General features: G+C 42.2%; 1 protein-coding gene across 3 annotated transcripts in view; it reads right to left on the bottom strand.

The window, feature by feature from the left end:
- The window catches only part of LOC143935047 (uncharacterized), a 35914-nt gene continuing 14942 nt past the window's right edge, over positions 1-20972 (bottom strand). For all 3 annotated transcript variants that reach the window (XM_077458638.1, XM_077458637.1, XM_077458636.1), the window contains 4 exons: positions 15293-15365; positions 11943-12197; positions 9610-9882; positions 1-553 (listed from right to left, as the gene is read on the bottom strand). In XM_077458638.1, coding sequence (XP_077314764.1) covers positions 381-553; positions 9610-9882; positions 11943-12197; positions 15293-15356 — 765 coding nt within the window. In that variant the 5' untranslated portion in view covers positions 15357-15365 and the 3' untranslated portion in view covers positions 1-380. The remainder of the gene's footprint in view (positions 554-9609; positions 9883-11942; positions 12198-15292; positions 15366-20972) is intronic.

The raw sequence follows: 20972 nt of genomic DNA, 5'->3' as shown, positions 1-20972 counted from the left end.
TACCGGCTAGGACATTCAGCCCAAATTATTTTTTTTATTCAATAGCGAATAATTGGATCAATAGATAGAAGGTCTTCTTTAATCACCAGCACAGAAAGAAGTGAAAAGCGGAACAACAACAACAAAAAAAAAAATATATATATATATATATGTAAAAAAAAGTACCATTGAGGGCCAGTTCACACCACATGCAGTCCAGTGCTTTTTTCTTTTCTTCTGCATCAAAAACGCTTGGAAAGTAGCTTAGATGGTTTTCATTGGCATAGTTCACACCAGTGCTCGCAGTTCCAGAAAAAAAAAAAAAAAAGTAGAACATGCTGCAGTTTTCCTGCACTGGACTGCATCGGAACGCTGCGAGGGCCAGTCCACACTATAGAAATTCAGTCCGGATGCGTTCCAGGCTCTTTGCTGTATGCACCTTTTTGGCGCGTTTTTGATGCGTTCCGGTGTTTTTTTACAATACATACCGATATTCCAAATAAGAAGGCAACTCCTACTACTGCAAGTCCGACTCCAATCCCGACGTGTGCTGTGGAGGGCTGGGGGGCATTTTCTGTGGAAATATTTATATATATATATTAGTGTTGGGTCATATTGAAGCAGCTTTCAATGGTTCCTAATGAAGCAGCACCTGCTGGCACCCACGGACTTCCCAGACTACAGTCCCCGGCACATCGCCAGAAATGGCTGGGAATCCCAGCAAGCAAAGGGGCAGAGATAGCCGTGACATCACTGATCATATATGGTCACTGGCCAATTATTTGGTCAGGGTTGTCACTACTATCCCCGCCCCTTCATATTCACTCACTGGCCACATTAGTAGGTCCACCTTGCTAGTAGAGGGTTGGACCCCCTTTATTAAATCCACCTTGCTAGTAGCGGGTTGGACCCCCTTTATTAAATCCACCTTGCTAGTAGCGGGTTGGACCCCCTTTATTAGGTCCTCCTTGTTAGTAGCAGGTTGGACCCCCTTTATTAGGTCCCCCTTGCTAGTAGGGGATTGGACCCCTTTATTAGGTCCTCCTTGCTAGTAAGGGGTTGGACCCCCTTTATTAGGTCCTCCTTGCTAGTAGCGGGTTGGACCCCTTTTATTAGATCCCCCTTGCTAGTAAGGGGTTGGACCCCCTTTATTAGGTCCTCCTTGCTAGTAGCAGGTTGGACCCCCTTTATTAGATCCACCTTGCTAGTAGGGGGTTGGACCCCCTTTATTAGGTCCTCCTTGCTAGTAGCAGGTTGGACTCCCTGTATTAGGTCTCCCTTGCTAGTAGCAGGTTGTACCCCCTTTTTTTAGATCCCCCTTGCTAGTAGGGGGTTGGACCCCCTTTATTAGGCCCCCCTTAACCCATCCCCCACACCATTATATCCCCACCACCAGCCTGAACCGGTGATACAAGGCAGGATGGATCCATGCGCCAAAGTCTGACCCCACCATCTGAATGTCGGAGCTGAAATCCAGACTCATCAGATCAGGCAAATGTTTTTTCAATTTTCTATTGTCCAATTTTGGTGATCCTGTGCCATTGTAGCCTCAGTTTCCTGTTCTTAGCTGACAGGAGAGGCACCCCGTTGTGGTCTTCTGCTGCTGTAGCCCATCTGCTTCAAGGTTGGATGTGTTGTGTATTCAGAGATGTATTCTGCATACCTTGGATGTAACAAGTGGATATTTGAGTTCCTGTTGCCTTTCTATCAACCTGCACATTCTCATGTGACATCAACAAGGCATTTTCCTCCACACAACTGCCGCTCACTGGATATTTTCTCTTTTCCCACCAATCTGTAAACCCTGAGACATGGTTGTGCGTGAAAGTCCCAGAAATGCTCAGACTGGCCCGTCTTCCACCAACAACCATTCCACGTTCAAAGTCATTTAAATCCCCTTTCTTTCCCATTCTGATGCTCGGTTTAAACTTCAGCAGGTCCTCTTCACCACGTCTAGATGCCTAAATGCATTGAGTTGCTGCCGTGTGATTGGCTGATTAGAAATTTGTGTTATCAAGCAATAGAACAGGTGTACCTAATAAAGTGGCCGGTGAGTGAAAGCAAACACCCCAGAGAATAAAATGGTGGCCGTTCCAAGTGCTGCTCTCTCCATGTTCGAATTTCGGAAACCAGTTTTGTTGTTATTATTATTATTATTATTATAATACAGGTTTTATATAGCGCCAACAGTTTGCTCAGCGCTTTACAACATGAGGGCAGACATTACATTTACATTACAATTTGGCACAAGAGGAATAAGAGGGCCCTGCTCGTTAGAGCTTACAATCTAAAAAGGAAGGGGCAATTAATACAAGCGGTAATAGCTGTGGGGGGGATGAGCTGATGGAGGAAGTAAAACAGCGTATTAGAAGCGGGATAGGCTTCTTTGAAGAGAAGGGTTTTCAGGGATCGTCTAAAGATGCATAGATTAGGGGACAGTCGGACAGATTGGGGTAGGGAGTTCCAAAGGATGGGAGAAGCTCTGGAGAAATCCTGGAGGCGAGCATGGGGGAGGAGGTGACAAGGGAGCTAGAGAGCGGGAGGTCTTGAGATGACCGAAGAGGGCGGTTTGGTTGGTATTTGGGGACTAGGTCAGTGATGTAGCTGGGGGCAGAGTTATGGGTGGCTTTGTAAATCATTGTTAGTACTTTGAATTTTATTCGTTGGGTGAGTGGAAGCCAGTGCAGGGCTTGGCAGAGAGGGGTGGAGGACACTGAATGGAGACCAGTGCAGGGCTTGGCAGAGAGGGGTGGAGGACACTGAATGGAGACCAGTGCAGGGCTTGGCAGAGCGGGGTGGAGGACACTGAATGGAGACCAGTGAAGGGCTTGGCAGAGGAGTGGAGGACACTGAATGGAGACCAGTGCAGGGCTTGGCAGAGAGGGGTGGAGGACACTGAATGGAGACCAGTGCAGGGCTTGGCAGAGAGGGGTGGAGGACACTGAATGGAGACCAGTGCAGGGCTTGGCAGAGAGGGGTGGAGGACACTGAATGGAGACCAGTGCAGGGCTTGGCAGAGAGGGGTGGAGGACACTGAATGGTTGGTAAGGTGGATGATTCTGGCAGCGGAATTCATTATGGACTGAAGGGGGGATAGTCGATGTAAAGGTCATCCAACGAGGAGAGAGTTTCAGTAGTCGAGGTGAGAGATGACCAGGGAGTGGATTAGAAGCTTGGTGGTGTCATTAGTTAAAAAGGGGCGTATTACCACGTTCCCAACTATCCCTTCCGAAACGACACGGAGGTGTGGCGTTACCAGACATCAAGCAGTATTATAGCGCCTCCCATCTGAGTAGGGTGCTTGATTGGGGTCGCAACCTCCCCACCAAATTGTGGGCCCAAATAGAGCAACACCAGTGTTCAGTCCCGTTGAAGTCTGCTCTCTGGTGCAGGGACGCGTTACCGAAGGAAGTGAAAGCCCACCCTCTTATAGGCAACACCCTCTACCAGAGTGAGAAGGCGGCATTCCAACACTCCCTGACGACCGCGACGTCGCCGCATACGCCAATCCTTGGTAACCCTAGATTCCTGCCGGGTCTACCGACTATGCAGTTTAGACGGTTGCGGGACTCCGACCTTACTAGGGCCTCTCAGTTTGTAGCACGTGACGGCTGGGTTTCTATCGGTGACCTTATGGACCACAGGGGTCCCTATGGTCTGGATTTTTGGAACGCCACGCGTCTACATCACTTTCTTCAGTCCATCCCGAACCCCACGGATTATTCCAGACCGCTGACCGTGTTTGAGGAATACTTCTCTGGCACGGAACCTATCTCCCGACTTCTCTCTAAAATGTATGTATTACTAAATACCCCACCACAAACGCACCGTATCTCTAGTCTCGCGAAATGGGAGGGGGATCTGGGTCGCACCTTCACACCCGCGCAAATTGCACAGGTTCTGCGGTTCGCCCCTGAAATCTTCAATATGCACCAAAACACAGGAGTTGAATTATAAAATCCTCACGAGATGGTACCTGACTCCTAGCCGCCTCCACCTTATCTTCCCGGACGCGTCTGCACATTGCTGGCGCTGTGGGGAGGATGGAGGTACGATCCTGCATGTTTTTTGGTCCTGCCCCAAGCTCTCGGACTTTTGGACAGCAGTCCGAAACATTGCCCAAAAATTTACGGAGTGGCAAATCCCGAATGACCCGGCGCTCTTCCTATGTGTCGGACCTGCCCTCTAGGAAATATGCACGGTCAATATTGCGCCATCTCACCAATGCGGCCAAATCTTGTATCCCTCTGCTCTGGAAGCAACAAACTCCCCCTTCCGTGGCAATGTGGCTACGGAGGGTGGAAGAAATTAACAAAATGGAGGATCTGATAATGACTGCCCAGGATAGGCAGGAAGTCTACCGAAAGACCTGGTCCCTTTGGAATGCGTTTGTGTACTCGACAGAAGGCAGAACCCTTCTCGGGCGATAGGTGGAGATGGGTTAGTTAACAGGCGTTCATGTGGGGTACTCCGAATCACCTCCACTCCCCTTCCCTAATCTATTCCCTGTCCCTCCTTCCCTTATCCTCCTCTTCCCTTAATCCTTCCCCTCTCTCCTCACTGCTTTTCTATCCTATTCTACCCCCCTTCCTGCATCTCTCACCCCCCCCCCCCCCCCTTTTTCTCTTGTTTGTGCGCTCATTGCCAACCTCATCTTATGAATGCGACCTATTGAATGCTTACAGCGGCCTTGACCTCTGCCTGTGGGCCTGGACCTTGGGATATTAACTGAACTTGGTATATCTTTGGCCCCTCTGCCGGAATCGGCAGGGGGAGTGTTCCTGGTGGGGTCGATTCACTATTCACGGTGTAATGCAATGCTGGTAGTCGTACTTTCTGTTACTGTGCTGCACGTTCAGGAGGCTGCGACCTTCACTGTCTATGTTGTGCCTTCTTGTTTGGGGGCTCTACCCTGTATGTGTGAAAATTCTGAATAAAATTATATTTGCAAAAAAAAAAAAGGGGGCGTATTCTGGAAATGTTGCGGAGGCTAAGGCGGCATGATTTGGACAGGGATTGGATGTGGGCCTGAAAGGACAGTTCGGAGTCTAAGGTTACCCCTGGCACCCTGGCATGTGGGGACGGACTGATAGATGTGCCATTGATCTTGACAGAGAAGTCGGGGGAAGGGGCACATGGGGGGGAGGAAATATTATGAGTTTGGTTTTACATAGATTAAGTTTGAGGAAGTGGTGTGACATCCAGGCTGATAGGTCTGTTAGTAGATCAGTGATGTGTGAGGAGACTGATGGGATGAGCTGAGGGGTAGAGAGATAGATTTGGGTGTCATCAGCATATAAATGGTAGTGGAAGCCATGGGAGGCTATCAGCTGACCCAGGGAGGACGTTGTGACAGTGGGGTCACTTTGGACACAGGGTGAATAAAAGAAACCCCCGATATGGTCTGTGATAGCCATATTCAAGGCTGTATAATACATTGTATATAAATTGGATGTATATTGTATGTGGGGGTTAAGTGTCATTGCTGTGAGGAATTAAGTTGTTTTGCATTTCCATTGTTCATTTAAGTCTGTCCTTGTGTGTTTTGTAAAGTGCCAGACAGACTGGCTGCTAACCCTTTGTGAAAAGATGTGTATTGGGTGGGATCGTTTGAAGCCTAGCAGACGTCTTGGGATGTGTGGGTGGAGCTGGGCTCTTGTTCATGTTAAAGCATGTGCCTTGAATTGTGTATAAAGTTCAATGTTGGTTTTTAATAAAGTCATTCCTACTACAGAAGGGACAGAGTGCGTCTCGTCTTTTTGCCAGAGGGATCGGCTCCTATAGGAAAGGGTCGTTTAGCTGTGGATATTGGTAGCGAGTGGATGTGTGTCCAGAAGAGGGAACATCGCAAACGGCGTTAACCCCCTTTATATTAGGGGAGCTGTTACAGACGTGTAGATCAAGAATAGTAGAGGTCCAAGGACAGAACCTTGGGGAACCAAAACGGAAAGGGGAGTTGGAGAAGAGGAAGTGGAGTTGTAAGTGACACTGAAGGTGCGAAGAGATAGGTAAGATTGAAACCAACAGAGACCAAGCAAATTGAGTTTTTTGAGGAGGAGGGGGTGGTCAACTGTATCAAAGGCTGCAGAAAGGTCCAAGAGTATGAAATAATGACCGTTGGTTTTGGCTGTTAGTAAGTCGTTAGTGAGTTTTAGAAGGGCAGTTTCTGTGGAGTGCTGTGGGCGAAATCCAGACTGAAAACGATCGAGAAGGTTATTTTCAATGAGGTGGTCGCTCAGTCGGTTGTAGAATAAACGTTCAAGGAGTTTGGAGGCAAAAGGGAGTAAAGAGATGGGTCTTAAGTTGTTAAGATTGGTGGGGTCCAGTGAGGCCTTTTTTTGGTATGGGAGTGACTGGCGCATGTTTTAGAGGGTTGGGGAAGATGCCAGTAGAGAGTGAGAGGTTGACGATATGAGTTAAGGAGTGTAGGATTGAGTCAGATGGTGACCGTAGTATTTGAGAAGGAACAGGGTCCAGGGGGCAGGAGGTTAGGTGGGCATTAGAAAAAAGTTTAGTGACTTCCTCTATAGTAGCTGGGTCAAAAGAGGAAAGTATTGATTGTGCAGGAGGACAGGGAGTGTAAGGTGAGGGAGATGTCTGTAGAGCGGAGATCTCGAGACGAATCCTCTCAATCTTATTTTTGAAGTGATAAGCAATCTCCTGGGCAGTGAGTAAGTTAGTGGGTGGGGGTAATGGGGGACGAAGTAGAGTGGTAAAGGTAGAAAAGAGTTGATGGGGACTGTGTGAGAGGGTGTTAATGAGAGTGATAAAGTAGGTCTGTTTGGCAGTGTGGAGGCAGGAATGGTATTTTTGGAGGGCAGATTTATATTGGCTGAAGTCTTGCTGTGACTTAGTTTTACGCCACAGACGCTCAAGATCGCGGCTACGTTTTTTGAGGCTTCTGGTATTGTCTGTCTGCCAGGGTTGCAGCGGCCGGGACCTGATTCTGTGCGTAGTGAGGGGGGCCAAGGTATCCAGGGTGGATGACAGCGAACTGTTGTAGACAGAAGTAGCCAACCAGTTTTGTTGTTATATTCTTCTTTATTCTATTACTTTCTATTCTATTTTTTTTTGGTCTATTGTATTATTTCTATTCTATTCTATTCATTTCAAAGTCCAATTTATTCTATTTGAAATTCGAATTTCAGAAGATGGTTATATTTATTCTGTTTTATTCTATTATATTACTTTATTTACTATTCTATTTTATTGTACTCTGGTCCTTTATTTTCTATTCTATTTTGTTATGTTTTACTCTATTCTTTTATTTTCTATTCTGTCCCTTTTTTTTATTCTGTTCTGTTTTGCTCTATTATAGTTTATTCTATTTTCTATTATATTCTATTATATTCTTTTCTATTCCAGTTCTTTATTTACTATTCTTTTTTATTGTACTCTGGCCTTTTAATTTCTATTTTGCATCTTATTTTTTTTCTATTTACATTTTTTTCTATTCTTTTATTTTCTATTCTGTTCTGTTTTACTCTATTATAGTCTATTCTTTTTTTCTATTACATTCTATTGTATTCTTTTCTATTATATTTCTTTATTTACTATTCTATTTTTATTGTACTCTGGTCTTTTATTTTCTATTCTGTTTTACTATATTCCTTTACTTTCTATAATGCCCTTTATTTTTTTTCTATTCAACTTTTTTCCTATTCTGTTACTTTCTATTCTGTCCCTTATTTTTTCTATTCTTTTATATTCTATTCTGTTATATTTGACTCTATTATAATCTATTATTTTCTTTTCTATTATATTCTTTTCTATTCTATTTCTTTATTTACTATTCTATTTTTATTGTATTCTGGTCTTTTATTTTCTATTCTTTTTTGTTCTGTTTTACTCTATTCTTTTATTTTCTATTTTGCCTCTTATTTTTTTTTCTATTCAATTTTTTTCTATTCTTTTATTTTCTATTCTGTTCTGTTTTACTCTATTACATTATATTCTTTTTTTGTCTATTATATTCTATTATATTCTTTTCTATTCTATTTCTTTATTTACTATTCTATTTTTATTGTACTCTGGTCTTTTATTTTCTATTCTTTTTTGTTCTGTTTTACTCTATTCTTTAATTTTCTATTTTGCCTCTTATTTTTTTTTCTATTCAATTTTTTTCTATTCTTTTATTTTCTATTCTGTTCGTTTTACTCTATTACATTATATTCAGTTTTTTTGTCTATTATATTCTTTTCTATTCTATTTCTTTATTTACTATTCTATTTTATTGTACTCTGGTCTTTTATTTTCTATTCTTTTTTGTTCTGCTTTACTCTATTCTTTTATTTTCTATTTTGCCTCTTATTTTTTTTCTATTCTATTTTTTTCTATTCTTTTATTTTCTATTCTGTTCTGTTTTACTCTATTACATTATATTCTTTTTTTGTCTATTATATTCTATTATATTCTTTTCTATTCTATTTCTTTATTTACTATTCTATTTTTATTGTACTCTGGTCTTTTATTTTCTATTTTTTTTGGTCTGTTTTACTCTGTTCTTTTATTTTCTATTTTGCCTCTTATTTTTTTTCTATTCTATTTTTTTTTCTATTGTTTTATTTTCTATTCTGTTCTGTTTTACTCTATTACATTATATTCTTTTTTTTTTCTATTATATTCTTTTCTATTCTGTTTCTTTATTTACTATTCTATTTTATTGTACTCTGGTCTTTTATTTTCTATTCTTTTTTGTTCTGTTTTACTCTATTCTTTTATTTTCTATTTTGCTTCTTATTTTTTTTCTATTCTATTTTTTTTTCTATTCTTTTATTTTCTATTCTGTTCTGTTTTACTCTATTACATTATATTCTTTTTTTGTCTATTATATTATATTCTATTATATTCTTTTCTATTCTGTTTCTTTATTTACTATTCTATTTTTATTGTACTTTTCTATTCTTTTTTGTTCTGTTTTACTCTATTCTTTTATTTTCTATTTTGCCTCTTATTTTTTTTCTATTCTTTTATTTTCTATTCTGTTCTGTTTTACTCTATTACATTATATATATTTTTTTCTATTATATTCTTTTCTGTTCTATTTCTTTTATTTTCTATTCTGCCTTTAATTTTTTACTATTATATATTTTTTTGTATTCTTTTACTTTCTATTCTGTTATGTTTTACTCTATTATATTCTATTTTTATTCTTTATGATTTACTTTTCTATTCTATTCCTTTATTTCCTATTCTGTTTTATTATTTTCAGAAGTTCGAAAGTGTTTAGAAAGCTATTCGAATTCAATTCAAAAACTATTCAAATTCAAATTTCATCCAAAATTTTGATTCGTTAAAATTCGTTGCTATTGAAATTCAGAATAATTTTTTCATTATTCAGAGATTCAGATGTATCCAAATTTACGAATAATGAAAAATTCATTAGAATTTTGTTTCGGAATGCACAAGTCTAATAGTTAGATTGGTCCGGCTTCCACCAATGCACTGACTATGCACATACCGTACCTGCGGGATACCCATGAAAGTTGGAAACGATTGTAGTGGGCATCACTACCACACCGGCCGGATGGACGGAGGTCTAAAGGGGGCATTGCCAATGTATAAGCCCCGAGTGTGAATGAGTCGATTGTAATAGTGCCAGAAATAAATATGGCCGTGTTTGTATCTTACCTACAATAAGACAAGTTTCATTTCCCTTAAAATCCCTTTCAATTCCTTCTGCTGTCCCACGACATGTATAGCAGTCCCGGTCGCTCTCGCTCAGAGCGGTCAGCCAAATTGTGAGGTTTCGGACGGTACCGGAAAGCCGGATACGACTTTTGTAATCCAAACTGCTATCCACCAAAAATGACGCCACATTCTCAACTTCATTCCCTAAATATATTTTTGGATCCTTCTCGCCTGGGCCAAGGCAGGCCATGGTGGGCGACTCTGGAGAGCTTGCTTGCAAATGAAGAAAAAAATAAAGAAAATGGGTATTGGGTAAGTGATATTCTAAAACACACGTCTCAAACACAAGGCCCACAAGCCGAAACCTCGCCTGCAGCTACAGCGCCCCCTTGTCTCACCTCACCTGGTCTCAGCAGTCAGCTGCAGAGAGGAGGACAGAACTTCTCCTACAGATCCTGCTCTTCTCTGTGCAGCTGTGTAGAGGCTCGTTTCTGCAACCCCCACCCCCATCTCAGGAGTCGCAGCAGAGTGGAGGACAGAACTACTACAGATCCTGCTCTTCTCTGTGTAGCTGTGTAGAGGCTCGTCTCTGCAGCCCCCCTCATCTAAGGAGTCTCATCAGAATGGAGGACAGAACTACTCCTACAGATCCTGCTCTTCTCTGTGCAGCTGTGTAGAGGCTCCTCCTGCAACCCCCCCCTCCTCATCTCAGGAGTCGCAGCAGAGTGGAGGACAGAACTACTCCTACAGATCCTGCTCTTCTCTGTGCAGCTGTGTAGAGGCTCGTCTCTGCAGCCCCCCCCCCCCACATCTCAGGAGTCACAGCAGAGTGGAGGACAGAACTACTCCTACAGATCCTGCTCTTCTCTGTGCAGCTGTGTAGAGGCTCCTCTCTGCAACCCCCCCCCCCCCCCCCCCATCTCAGGAGTCACAGCAGAGTGGAGGACAGAACTTCTCCTACAGATCCTGCTCTTCTCTGTGCAGCTGTGTAGAGGCTCGTCTCTGCAGCCCCCCCCCCCTCATCTCAGAGTGATAATGTGCATGAGGTGATTAGGGTGTGCCAAGGAACACTTGGCACACCCTGTGTGCAAGCCTATGTTTAGATCAAAGCATATTCGTGTGTTAGAATGGCCCAGTCAGGGCCCAGACCTAAATCCCATTGAGAATCTGTGGCAAGACTTGAAAATTGCTATTCGCAGACGCTCTCCATCCAATCTGACGGAGCTTGAGATATTTTGCAAAGAAGAACGGGGCAGAAATTTCCCTCTCTAGATGTGCAAAGCTGGTAGAGACACCCCAAAAAGACTTGTAGAGAAAGGGGGTTCTACAAAGTATTGACTCCGGGGGGCGCCATACAAATGCCCCTCCCCCACACTTTTCACAGATTTACTTGTATCATTTATCATTTTCCTTCCACTTCACAATTATGTGACACTTTGTGTTGGTCCATCACATAAAATCCCAATAAAATACATTTTACTTTTTTGGTTGTAACATGAGAAAATGTGGAGAATTTCAAGGGGTATGAATACTTTTTCAAGGCACTGTAGACGCTGGCAGTCTAAATTCCCCCAAGTGATCGGGTGGTCACTGTGCAATTTGCAAGGGCATTTGCCGCAGAGCTTAGTAAATGAGAGGAAGCTTCACTTTGCAAAGAACACCCAATCACATGCATGGAAAATAAAGGAAAAAAAAATAAAATAATTTTTGTTTGCACATGATTGGACGATGGAAATCAACCCAGCTTCCCCGTCATTTACTAAGCTCTGGAGGAAGAGTGCAACTGCACAGCCTATTTGCCTTTAGAAAATCCTTTAGTAAATCCACCCCTATGTGTTTTTGGGGTTGTAAAGCTTCGTTTTTTATTTTCTAAATAGGTTCCTTTAAGCTAGTGCATTGTTGGTTCACTTACCTTTTCCTTCGATTTCCCTTCTAAATGGTTTTTTTTTTCTTTGTCTGAATTTCTCACTTCCTGTTTCTCCTCAGTAAACTTCACACCATCATCTGAGCGGTGTTTAGTCAGCCAGAACAGCTTACTGAGGAGGAACGGGAAGTGAGAAATTCAGACAAAGAAAACAAAGAAAAAAAACATTTAGAATGGAAATCGAATGGAAAAGGTAAGTGAACCAACAATGCACTAGCCTAAAAGAACCTATTTAGAAAAGAAAAAACAAACCTTTAGAACCCCTTTAAGTTTCCCGGAGGCCTCGCCTAGCCGAGCTCCGTTATTCGCTTACTGAAATCGTTTTATAATTCGCAGAAATCGTAAAATCCAAAATTGAATTAAAATCGGAGTCGTATTTGTGTAGGGGCCAGTGAAGTGCGCTGCTTACCGGCGGTGCATGGAAATGTTTTCCGGCCGTCTTGGTTTAGGATCCAGGTAAAATTATTGTAGGTGCCAGAAACTTCCAGAGTGTTGGAGAGGGCGCCATCGCCAACCCAAAGTGTGAAGATGAAGGAGTTCCGTTTATACAGAGACAATCCTCGGACGTCGATTCTTTTATCCACCCAACATTGTACGCTGGCCGCCTGCCCAACTACTTTGCTCGTCCTCTCTGGTACCCGGTGTATGTAGTCCTCTGACATTGCTATAAGGGAGTAAATCACTCATAAGAATTAAAGAGCACCTGTCATTTAATTAATTATTCATCATTAGTCGTTAGATTTAAAGAAAAAACAATTTTTCATTATATGGGGCACCGTGACTCGCTCTATACAGTTTTCTTCAGCAAAAAAAAAACCGACATGGGCATTGCTAGCACTGGATACCCAGGGCATGTTCCCCCCACGGCTCTCTTTCGATTGGTTCCTATGGCATGACTGCTTGCCACCTTTCAGAAATTTGGCAGGGCTCAACCCGGAATCCAAGACACCCTGCTCTAGGCCAGCGTTTCTCAACTCCGGTCCTCGAGGCGCACCAACGGGTCATGTTTTCAGGATTTCCACTATTTTGCGCAGGTGATTTGATCAGTTTTAACGGCCTTAGTAAATTACCACGGCCGTTTCATCTGAAGGGAAATCCTGAAAACATGACCTGGTTGGTGCGCCTCGAGGACTGGAGTTGAGAAACACTGCTCTAGGCTTCGGACTATTTATGGGCTCTTCAACCACCTTCTGGACACAACTCTCCAGCAGGGCAGGACTTAGGGTGGTGGGCTTGAGTCACTTTTGGGCCCTACTTTCTATACATTACCGTATTTATCGACGTATAACACGTGCCAGTGTATAACACGCACCCCAAGTTTAGGAGGGAATCTTAAGGAAAAAAACTTTTAGGAGGGAAGTTTAAGGAAAAAACTTACATTTAAATGCCCATCAATGTAGCCTTATCAGTGTCCATCTGCAGCCTTGCCCATCCATCTGCAGCCTTGCCCATCCATCTGCAGCCTTGTCCAGTGTCATTTGTAGCCTTGTCCAGTGTCATTTGCAGCCTTGTTATTTGCAGCCTTGAAGTTTAAAAACGGGGCCGCTTAGATACAGAGTTCTGTGTATCTCAGCAGCTCTCCAGTCCTCTCGGCGGCTCTCAGGTCCTCTCAGCGGATCTTGGGTCCTCTCACAGTCCCGAGCTGATCAGCTGATCAGAGCCAAGTCGAGTACACTCGGCTGTGTATCTCGGGGGGCCTGCGGGGCCCCCTATTGGGCAGGGCCCATGAGCTTGAGCCCAGTCAAGCCCAATGGTAAGTTCAGCCCTGCTCTCCAGGGATTGGCTGGGCCCTCCCCATAAATATTCAAGTTCCCCTTACCGTTCTTCCACCCGCTGTAAATCTAGAATCTTCCAGAACACAGGGGAAAGCAATCAGACCAACAGCCTATGGAACACGGAGCAGGCTAGAACAATCAACCCCTGCTCAACTGAGCTTAAAGCGGAAGTAAACTCCCCTATCGTTTTCATCCACGGAAGCCGCCATCTTTGCCTCTGTTTAATCTGCAGCTGCCACGGTGCTGCACATGTGATCCGTTATGACACCAGCCATTGGGTGGTTTGACAGTTTGGTTGAGAGCACAGCCAATGTGCAGTTAGCATTCCCGTTTTTCTAAACTGTTTAAATCGATGGGTTTACTTCCACTTTAAATTTACTTAGCAATCTATACTAACTAACTACAATTCCAATACGTCAGACTTTAAAGGCATAGAGACAATGGAGAAGTAGAAAAAAATAACAATATTTATTGAAAAAAAATCAAGACAGGAGGTTGGGACTTTAAATGAGGTGGTTGATTCGTGTAGATTGTATCAAATTGTTTTATATTGTTAAAATACAAAGTATATAAGTACATAACAATGTACTCATTGGCTCTCCTACATGAATTATATCATTGTTATGCACTTATATACTTTGTATTTTAACAATATAAAAAAATTTGATACAATCTACACGAATCAACCACCTCATTTAAAGTCCCAACCTCCTGTCTTGATTTATTGAACCCGGGATGGAGGCACATCACATGAAGTGCCTCATCTAAAGTCCCAAACTCCCCACTTTTTTGCATATTTATTGAAAAAAAAAAAGTACATAATATAATCGCAGTGTTCACGAGTGTTAAATATCATGTAAAACGATACTGTTTGTACCGCGAGCCCTTGTGCGTCTACGCGTTTCACCGCTAGGCTTCTTCAGGACGCGATCAAGGTTCAGAAAAGTGACAAAAAGAGAGAACGAGTCTCACTGGTCTTGTTGCTCAATTGAGCCTCATGTATTAAATATCCGGAAAGTTTTCACCAATAATATCCAACGTGTCGACTATTTTCAAAAGGTTTGCAAAAAGGAGGTACCCCCCCGGAATGCAGCTAATTCTATTCTAACACAGAAAAGGTAGAATGCCGACCCAGACAGGGGCATATAAACGTCTTACAAAAGGTAAAGACCGTATTCAGAGATCCAGGGGGCCAATAAAGGAAAGCGCAGATGGAACTCATAAATGCTGGTGGGGTAGTGTACATCCCACCTGACCGTAAAGGGATAGTATATGCACTAGAACGACGAGGAATTGCCTCTGGGAGACAGCCTGATACTGTATAGTTTTACATGATTTTTTAACACTCGTGAATACTGTGATTATATTATGTACTTTTTTTTTCTATTTTTTTTTTTATTATTTTTTTTTTTTCAATATTATTTATATTATTATTATTTATATTATATTATATATATTTTTTTCCATATATTCAAATTATTTTTTCTATTTCTCCATTGTTTCTATGCCTTTAAAGTGCGACCTATGGCTACTCTCTGAGTACCCCTTTTTGTTTCCTCTCTAATTTATGGATGTATCAATGTGAGTGCTTCCCCCCCTCCCCCCGTTCTTCCTATTTTACAATTCCAATATATTTCACCAAAATGGTAAAATATTGCCAAATTCTCCTGTTTTCTGCTCAAAACTTCAGGAAATTTAAAATCTCAATTTTGCTCACCCCCTACTCTATAATGGGGTAATGGCTGTTAAAACAGATATATATGTAACTATTCCCTTTTTCATAAAAACTAATGTGATTATATTTGTTTATTTGTGGGCAAAAAAAAATATATTATTTAAACATTGGAAAATATAAATAATAATACACAATAATAATATATTGTAAAGGAAATATTGACATAAAGTGCACATGTAGACACACAGATAATACACTTGTAAAAATTTCAGAGAATTTAGAGGGAAGAAGTATAAAATTTGTACTCACTTATATCAGGAAAGATGATGAAACCAATACAAATGAGAATCTGTGAACTCGGGGGAGACGGCATTTCTTCAAGCTGTGGACAATGAAATAAATTTATTATGAAGGGTACTGTATTCATGATAAGAAAAGGAAAAAAAAAACAATAAAACATCCCCAAAAAACTGCAAGGGGAAGAGATAAGCTAACAGCTAATAATGTGGCACTGACAAAGTCTCAAACATTTATGACACCGGCAAAGTCTCAGGAGTGTGTGACATTGGCAAAGTCTCAGGAGTGTGTGGCATTGGCAAAGTCTCAGGAGTGTGACATTGGCAAAGTCTCAGGAATGTGTGACATTGGCAAAGTCTCAGGAGTGTGACAATGGCAAAGTCTCAGGAGTGTGTGACATTGGCAAAGTCTCAGGAGTGTGTGACAATGGCAAAGTCTCAGGAGTGTGTGACATTGGCAAAGTCTCAGGAGTGTGACATTAGCAAAGTCTCAGGAGTGTGACATTGGCAAAGTCTCAGGAGTGTGACAATGGCAAAGTCTCAGGAATGTGTGACATTGGCAAAGTCTCAGGAGTGTGTGACATTGGCAAAGTCTCAGGAGTGTGTGACATTGGTAAAGTCTCAAAAGTGTGTGACATTGGCAAAGTCTCAGGAGTGTGACATTAGCAAAGTCTCAGGAGTGTGACATTGGCAAAGTCTCAGGAGTGTGTGACATTGGCAAAGTCTCAGGAGTGTGACAATGGCAAAGTCTCAGGAGTGTGTGACATTGGCAAAGTCTCAGGAGTGTGTGACAATGGCAAAGTCTCAGGAGTGTGTGACATTGGCAAAGTCTCAGGAGTGTGTGACATTGGCAAAGTCTCAGGAGTGTGTGGCATTGGCAAAGTCTCAGGAGTGTGACATTGGCAAAGTCTCAGGAATGTGTGACATTGGCAAAGTCTCAGGACTCCATGACAATGGCAAAGTCTCAGGAGTGTGACATTGGCAAAGTCTCAGGAGTGTGTGACATTGGCAAAGTCTCAGGACTCCATGACAATGGCAAAGTCTCAGGAGTGTGTGACATTGGCAAAGTCTCAGGAGTCCATGACAATGGCAAAGTCTCAGGAGTGTGTGACATTGGCAAAGTCTCAGGAGTGTGTGACATTGGCAAAGTCTCAGAAGTGTGCAGAATTGGCAAAGTCTCAGGAGTGTGCGACATTGGCAAAGTCTCAGAAGTGTGTGACATTGGCAAAGTCTCAGGAGTGTGTGACATTGGCAAAGTCTCAGAAGTGTGTGACATTGGCGAAGTCTCAGAAGTGTGTGACATTGGTAAAGTCTCAGGAGTGTGTGACATTGGCAAAGTCTCAGAAGTGTGTGACATTGGCAAAGTCTCAGAAGTGTGTGACATTGGCAAAGTCTCAGAAGTGTGTGACATTGGCAAAGTCCCAGGAGTGTGCAACATTGGCAAAGTCTCAGGAGTGTGTGACATTGGCAAAGTCTCAGGAGTGTGTGACATTGGCAAAGTCTCAGGAATGTGTGACATTGGCAAAGTCTCAGAAGCGTGTGACATTGGCAAAGTCTCAGGAGTGTGCGACATTGGCAAAGTCTCAGGAGTGTGTGACATTGGCAAAGTCTCAGGAGTGTGTGACATTGGCAAAGTCTCGGGAGTTTGTGGCATTGGAAAAGTCTCGGGAGTGTGAGTCTGGTATAGTATAGTGAGACCTGGAGGAGAAAATGGACGGAGGGGCTGCATGACTAAGGGAGGAACAGGTTCAGGTAACGATCAGCTGGGTCAGTGTTTTGGTCGGGGTGTGCTCCTTATCTGAGTGGAGGAAGAAGTTTAAGGGGCAGGGGTAAGATGAGCGGGTCTTTGTGGTGAGGTATTTCTTGCACAATCCAAGGAGGCAGGAGAAGTGGCAACTTCCCACCCGCCCGCCCTGGTGTTAGGGGTTACCGCAGTGGATAGGTAGTGGTGGTGTTTTTTTGTCTCAAGTTTTGGTCAAGTTTATAAACAAATAAAAAAAAAATGTATATAATAATCTACTAAATGTGTATATTGCTCATTCTTGTCACAGCATTTGGTATAGTCCTCATTCTCAGAACAATCAGTCCAGTCCTCATACTTAGAACAATCAGTCCAGTCCTCATTCTCAGAACAATCAGTCCAGTCCTCATCCTTAGAACTATCAGTCCAGTCAGTCTTCATCCTTAGAACAAGCAATCCAGTCCTCATCTATGGAACAATCAGTCCAGTCCTCATCTATGGAACAATCAGTCCAGTCCTCATTCTTAGAACAATCAGTCCAGGACTCATCCTCAGAACAATCAGTCCAGTCCTCATTCTAATGCCGCGTACACACGGTCGGAGAATCCGTCGGAATGCGTCTTATCGGACCGTGTCGTCAGATAATCCGACTGTGTGTGGTATGCATCGGACTGATTCCGTCCGAATCTCCGTCGGACCCAATTTTCCAACTGGGCCGGTCGGACGTAATCCGATCATATGTAGAGAATTTTGATCGGACAAAGTGCCACGCATGCTCAGATCAATTCCTACATCAAAGCTATTGGCTACTAGCCTGAATGTAGTCCCGTCGTAACGAAATAACGTCATCACGTTCTGAAAGATCGGATTTTTCGACAACTTAGTCCAACCGTGTGCATGCAACAGTTTCGGACAAAATCCGTCAGACTAAATCTAACGGACAAAATCTGACGGATTTGGTTGTGGACAGGGGCTTAGAACGAACAGTACAGTCTTCATCCTTAGAACAAGCAATCCAGTCCTCATCTATAGAACGATCAGTCCAGTCCTCATCTATGGAACAATCATTCCAGTCCTCATCCTCAGAACAATCAGTCCAGCCCTCATCGTTAGAACAATCAGTCCAGTCCTCATCGTTAGAACAATCAGTCCAGTCCTCATTCTTCGAATCATCAGTCCAGTCCTCTTCTATAGAACAGACAGTCCAGTGCTCTTCCTCAGAACAATCAGTCCAGTCCTCATCTTTAGAACAATTAGTCCAGTGTTCATTCTCAGAACAAGCAATCCAGTCTTTATCTATAGAACAATCAGTCCAGTCCTCATCGTTAGAACTATCAGTCCAGTCCTCGTCGTTAGAACTATCAGTCCAGTCCTCGTCGTTAGAACAATCCATCCAGTCCTCATCCTCAGAACAATCAGTCTAGTCCTCATCCTTAGAACCATCAGTCCAGTCCTCATCCTTAGAACCATCAGTCCAGTCCTCATCCTCAGAACAATCAGTCCAGTCCTCATCTTTAGAACCATCAGTCCAGTCCTCATCCTTAGAACCATCAGTCCAGTCCTCATCCTCAGAACAATCAGTCCAGTCCTCATCTTTAGAACAATCAGTCCAGTCCTCATCCTTAGAACTATCAGTCCAGTCCTCATTCTTAGAACAATCAGTTCAGTCCTCATCTATAGAACAATCAGTCCAGTCCTTATCTATAGAACAATCAGTCCAGTCCTCTTCTATAGAACAGACAGTCCAGTGCTCTTCTATAGAACAGACAGTCCAGTGCTCTTCCTCAGAACAATCAGTCCAGTCCTCATCTTTAGAACAATTAGTCCAGTGTTCATTCTCAGAACAAGCAATCCAGTCCTTATCTATAGAACAATCAGTCCAGTCCTCATCGTTAGAACTATCAGTCCAGTCCTCGTCGTTTGAACAATCAGTCCAGTCCTCATCCTTAGAACCATCAGTCCAGTCCTCATCCTTAGAACCATCAGTCCAGTCCTCATCCTTAGAACCATCAGTCCAGTCCTCATCCTTAGAACCATCAGTCCAGTCCTCATCCTTAGAACCATCAGTCCAGTCCTCATCCTTAGAACCATCAGTCCAGTCCTCATCCTTAGAACAATCAGTCCAGTCCTCATGCTTAGAACTATCAGTCCAGTCCTCATCTTTAGAACAATCAGTCCAGTCCTCATCCCTAGAACTATCAGTTCAGTCCTCATCCTTAGAACAATCAGTCCAGTCCTCATGCTTAGAACTATCAGTCCAGTCCTCATCCTTCAATCAGTCCAGTCCTCATCCCTAGAACTATCAGTTCAGTCCTCATCTATAGAACAATCAGTCCAGTCCTCATCTATAGAACAATAAGTCCAGTCTTCATCCTCAGAACAATCAGCCCAGTCCTCATCTATAGATACAATAAGTCCAGTATTCATTCTCAGGACAAGCAATCTAGTCCTTATCTATAGAACAACCAGTCAAGTCTTCTGGGTCCATAGCTTTTAGCTCCTAGGAAAGAGTGCAGAAGGGGATGGACATCTTGAGGGAAAGATGAAACAGATTTGAGAACTTGAGCTGTTACTATAGGAGATGGGGACTGTGAATTCACTCTAGAATTGGGTTCAATAGCCTGAGATGAAGCTTCTACACAGACAGCAGCCTGCAGAACATGAAAACTGCCAGAGATCTGCTAAAAGGAATTGAGGAGGAATTTGCAAGGAACCGCTAACACAAGCCTAAAATTCCATAAGCTTTACAGGATCTTCCCATGGATAATTGATGCAATCCAGAATAACATCCATCCAAACAAATCTCCTTCAAGAAGGAAACATGCAATCTGATGTGAGCAGGCTGTCAGGAGCGACTGCAGGAAGAACGGTTTGTGTATCAGTTTGAGGATAATGTGCAAGAACAAAACTATGTTCTGAGAATTACAATTTTAAATCTGTTTCTCTGTTTCTACCTTGACATACCCCAGTCCCTCACTGGAGTATGTAAAGGTAGAAACAGAGAAACAGACCAAGTATTTATAGGACTACAAGTAATAGATCAGGATAGATAGATAGATAGATAGATAGATAGATAGATAGATAGATAGATAGATAGATAGATAGATAGATAGATAGATAGATAGATAGATAGATAGATAGAGAGATAATCAGATAGACAGACGGACAGACAGACAGACAGATAGACATAGATAGACAGATGGAGAGATAGATAGACGGATGGACAGACAGACGGACAGAGAGATAGATAGATAGATAGATAGATAGATAGATAGATAGATAGACAGACAGACAGACAGATAGACAGATAGATAGATAGATAGATAGATAGATAGATAGATAGATAGATAGATAGATAGATAGATAGATAGATAGATAGATAGATAATCAGACGGACAGATGGACAGACAGACATACAGACAGATGGACATACAGACAGACAGACAGACAGACAGATAGACAGATGGAGAGATAGATAGACGGACGGACAGATGGACAGACTGACAGAGAGATAGATAGATAGATAGATAGATAGATAGATAGATAGATAGATAAATAGATAGATAGACAAACAGATAGATAGATGGAATGACAGATTTTAGATTTGGATTCTAACTAAATAAATAAATAGCTAAAAACTAGATCAATCGATTTAGATAGCTAAATTGATAAGACAGACAGACTGATTCAAGGTGATCAATAATAAATTTGCTCCTTCAGTCACATCCTGATCATTTTTTGGGTTATATTTTTATTACAGTTTTGTTTACAGATCATTATTAGTATGTTTGTCATCATTACTGTGCAGACAGATATGAAGCAAATATATAGTCCAAGGTGCAAATGTAATGTATATGGTATATAGACTGATATCTAGAAAATGATTAATATTGATACACAGCTTATAGACTAATAGCTAGGTAAAATATAGATAGATAGATAGATATATAGA

This window comes from Lithobates pipiens, unplaced genomic scaffold, assembly GCF_037356315.1.
Source record: "Lithobates pipiens isolate NorthernLeopardFrog02 unplaced genomic scaffold, aLitPip1_a1.2 Scaffold_28, whole genome shotgun sequence".
NCBI classification, from domain to species: domain Eukaryota; kingdom Metazoa; phylum Chordata; class Amphibia; order Anura; family Ranidae; genus Lithobates; species Lithobates pipiens.
Note: the sequence above shows the minus strand (reverse complement) of the source record. Positions and strands in the feature narration are given on the sequence as shown.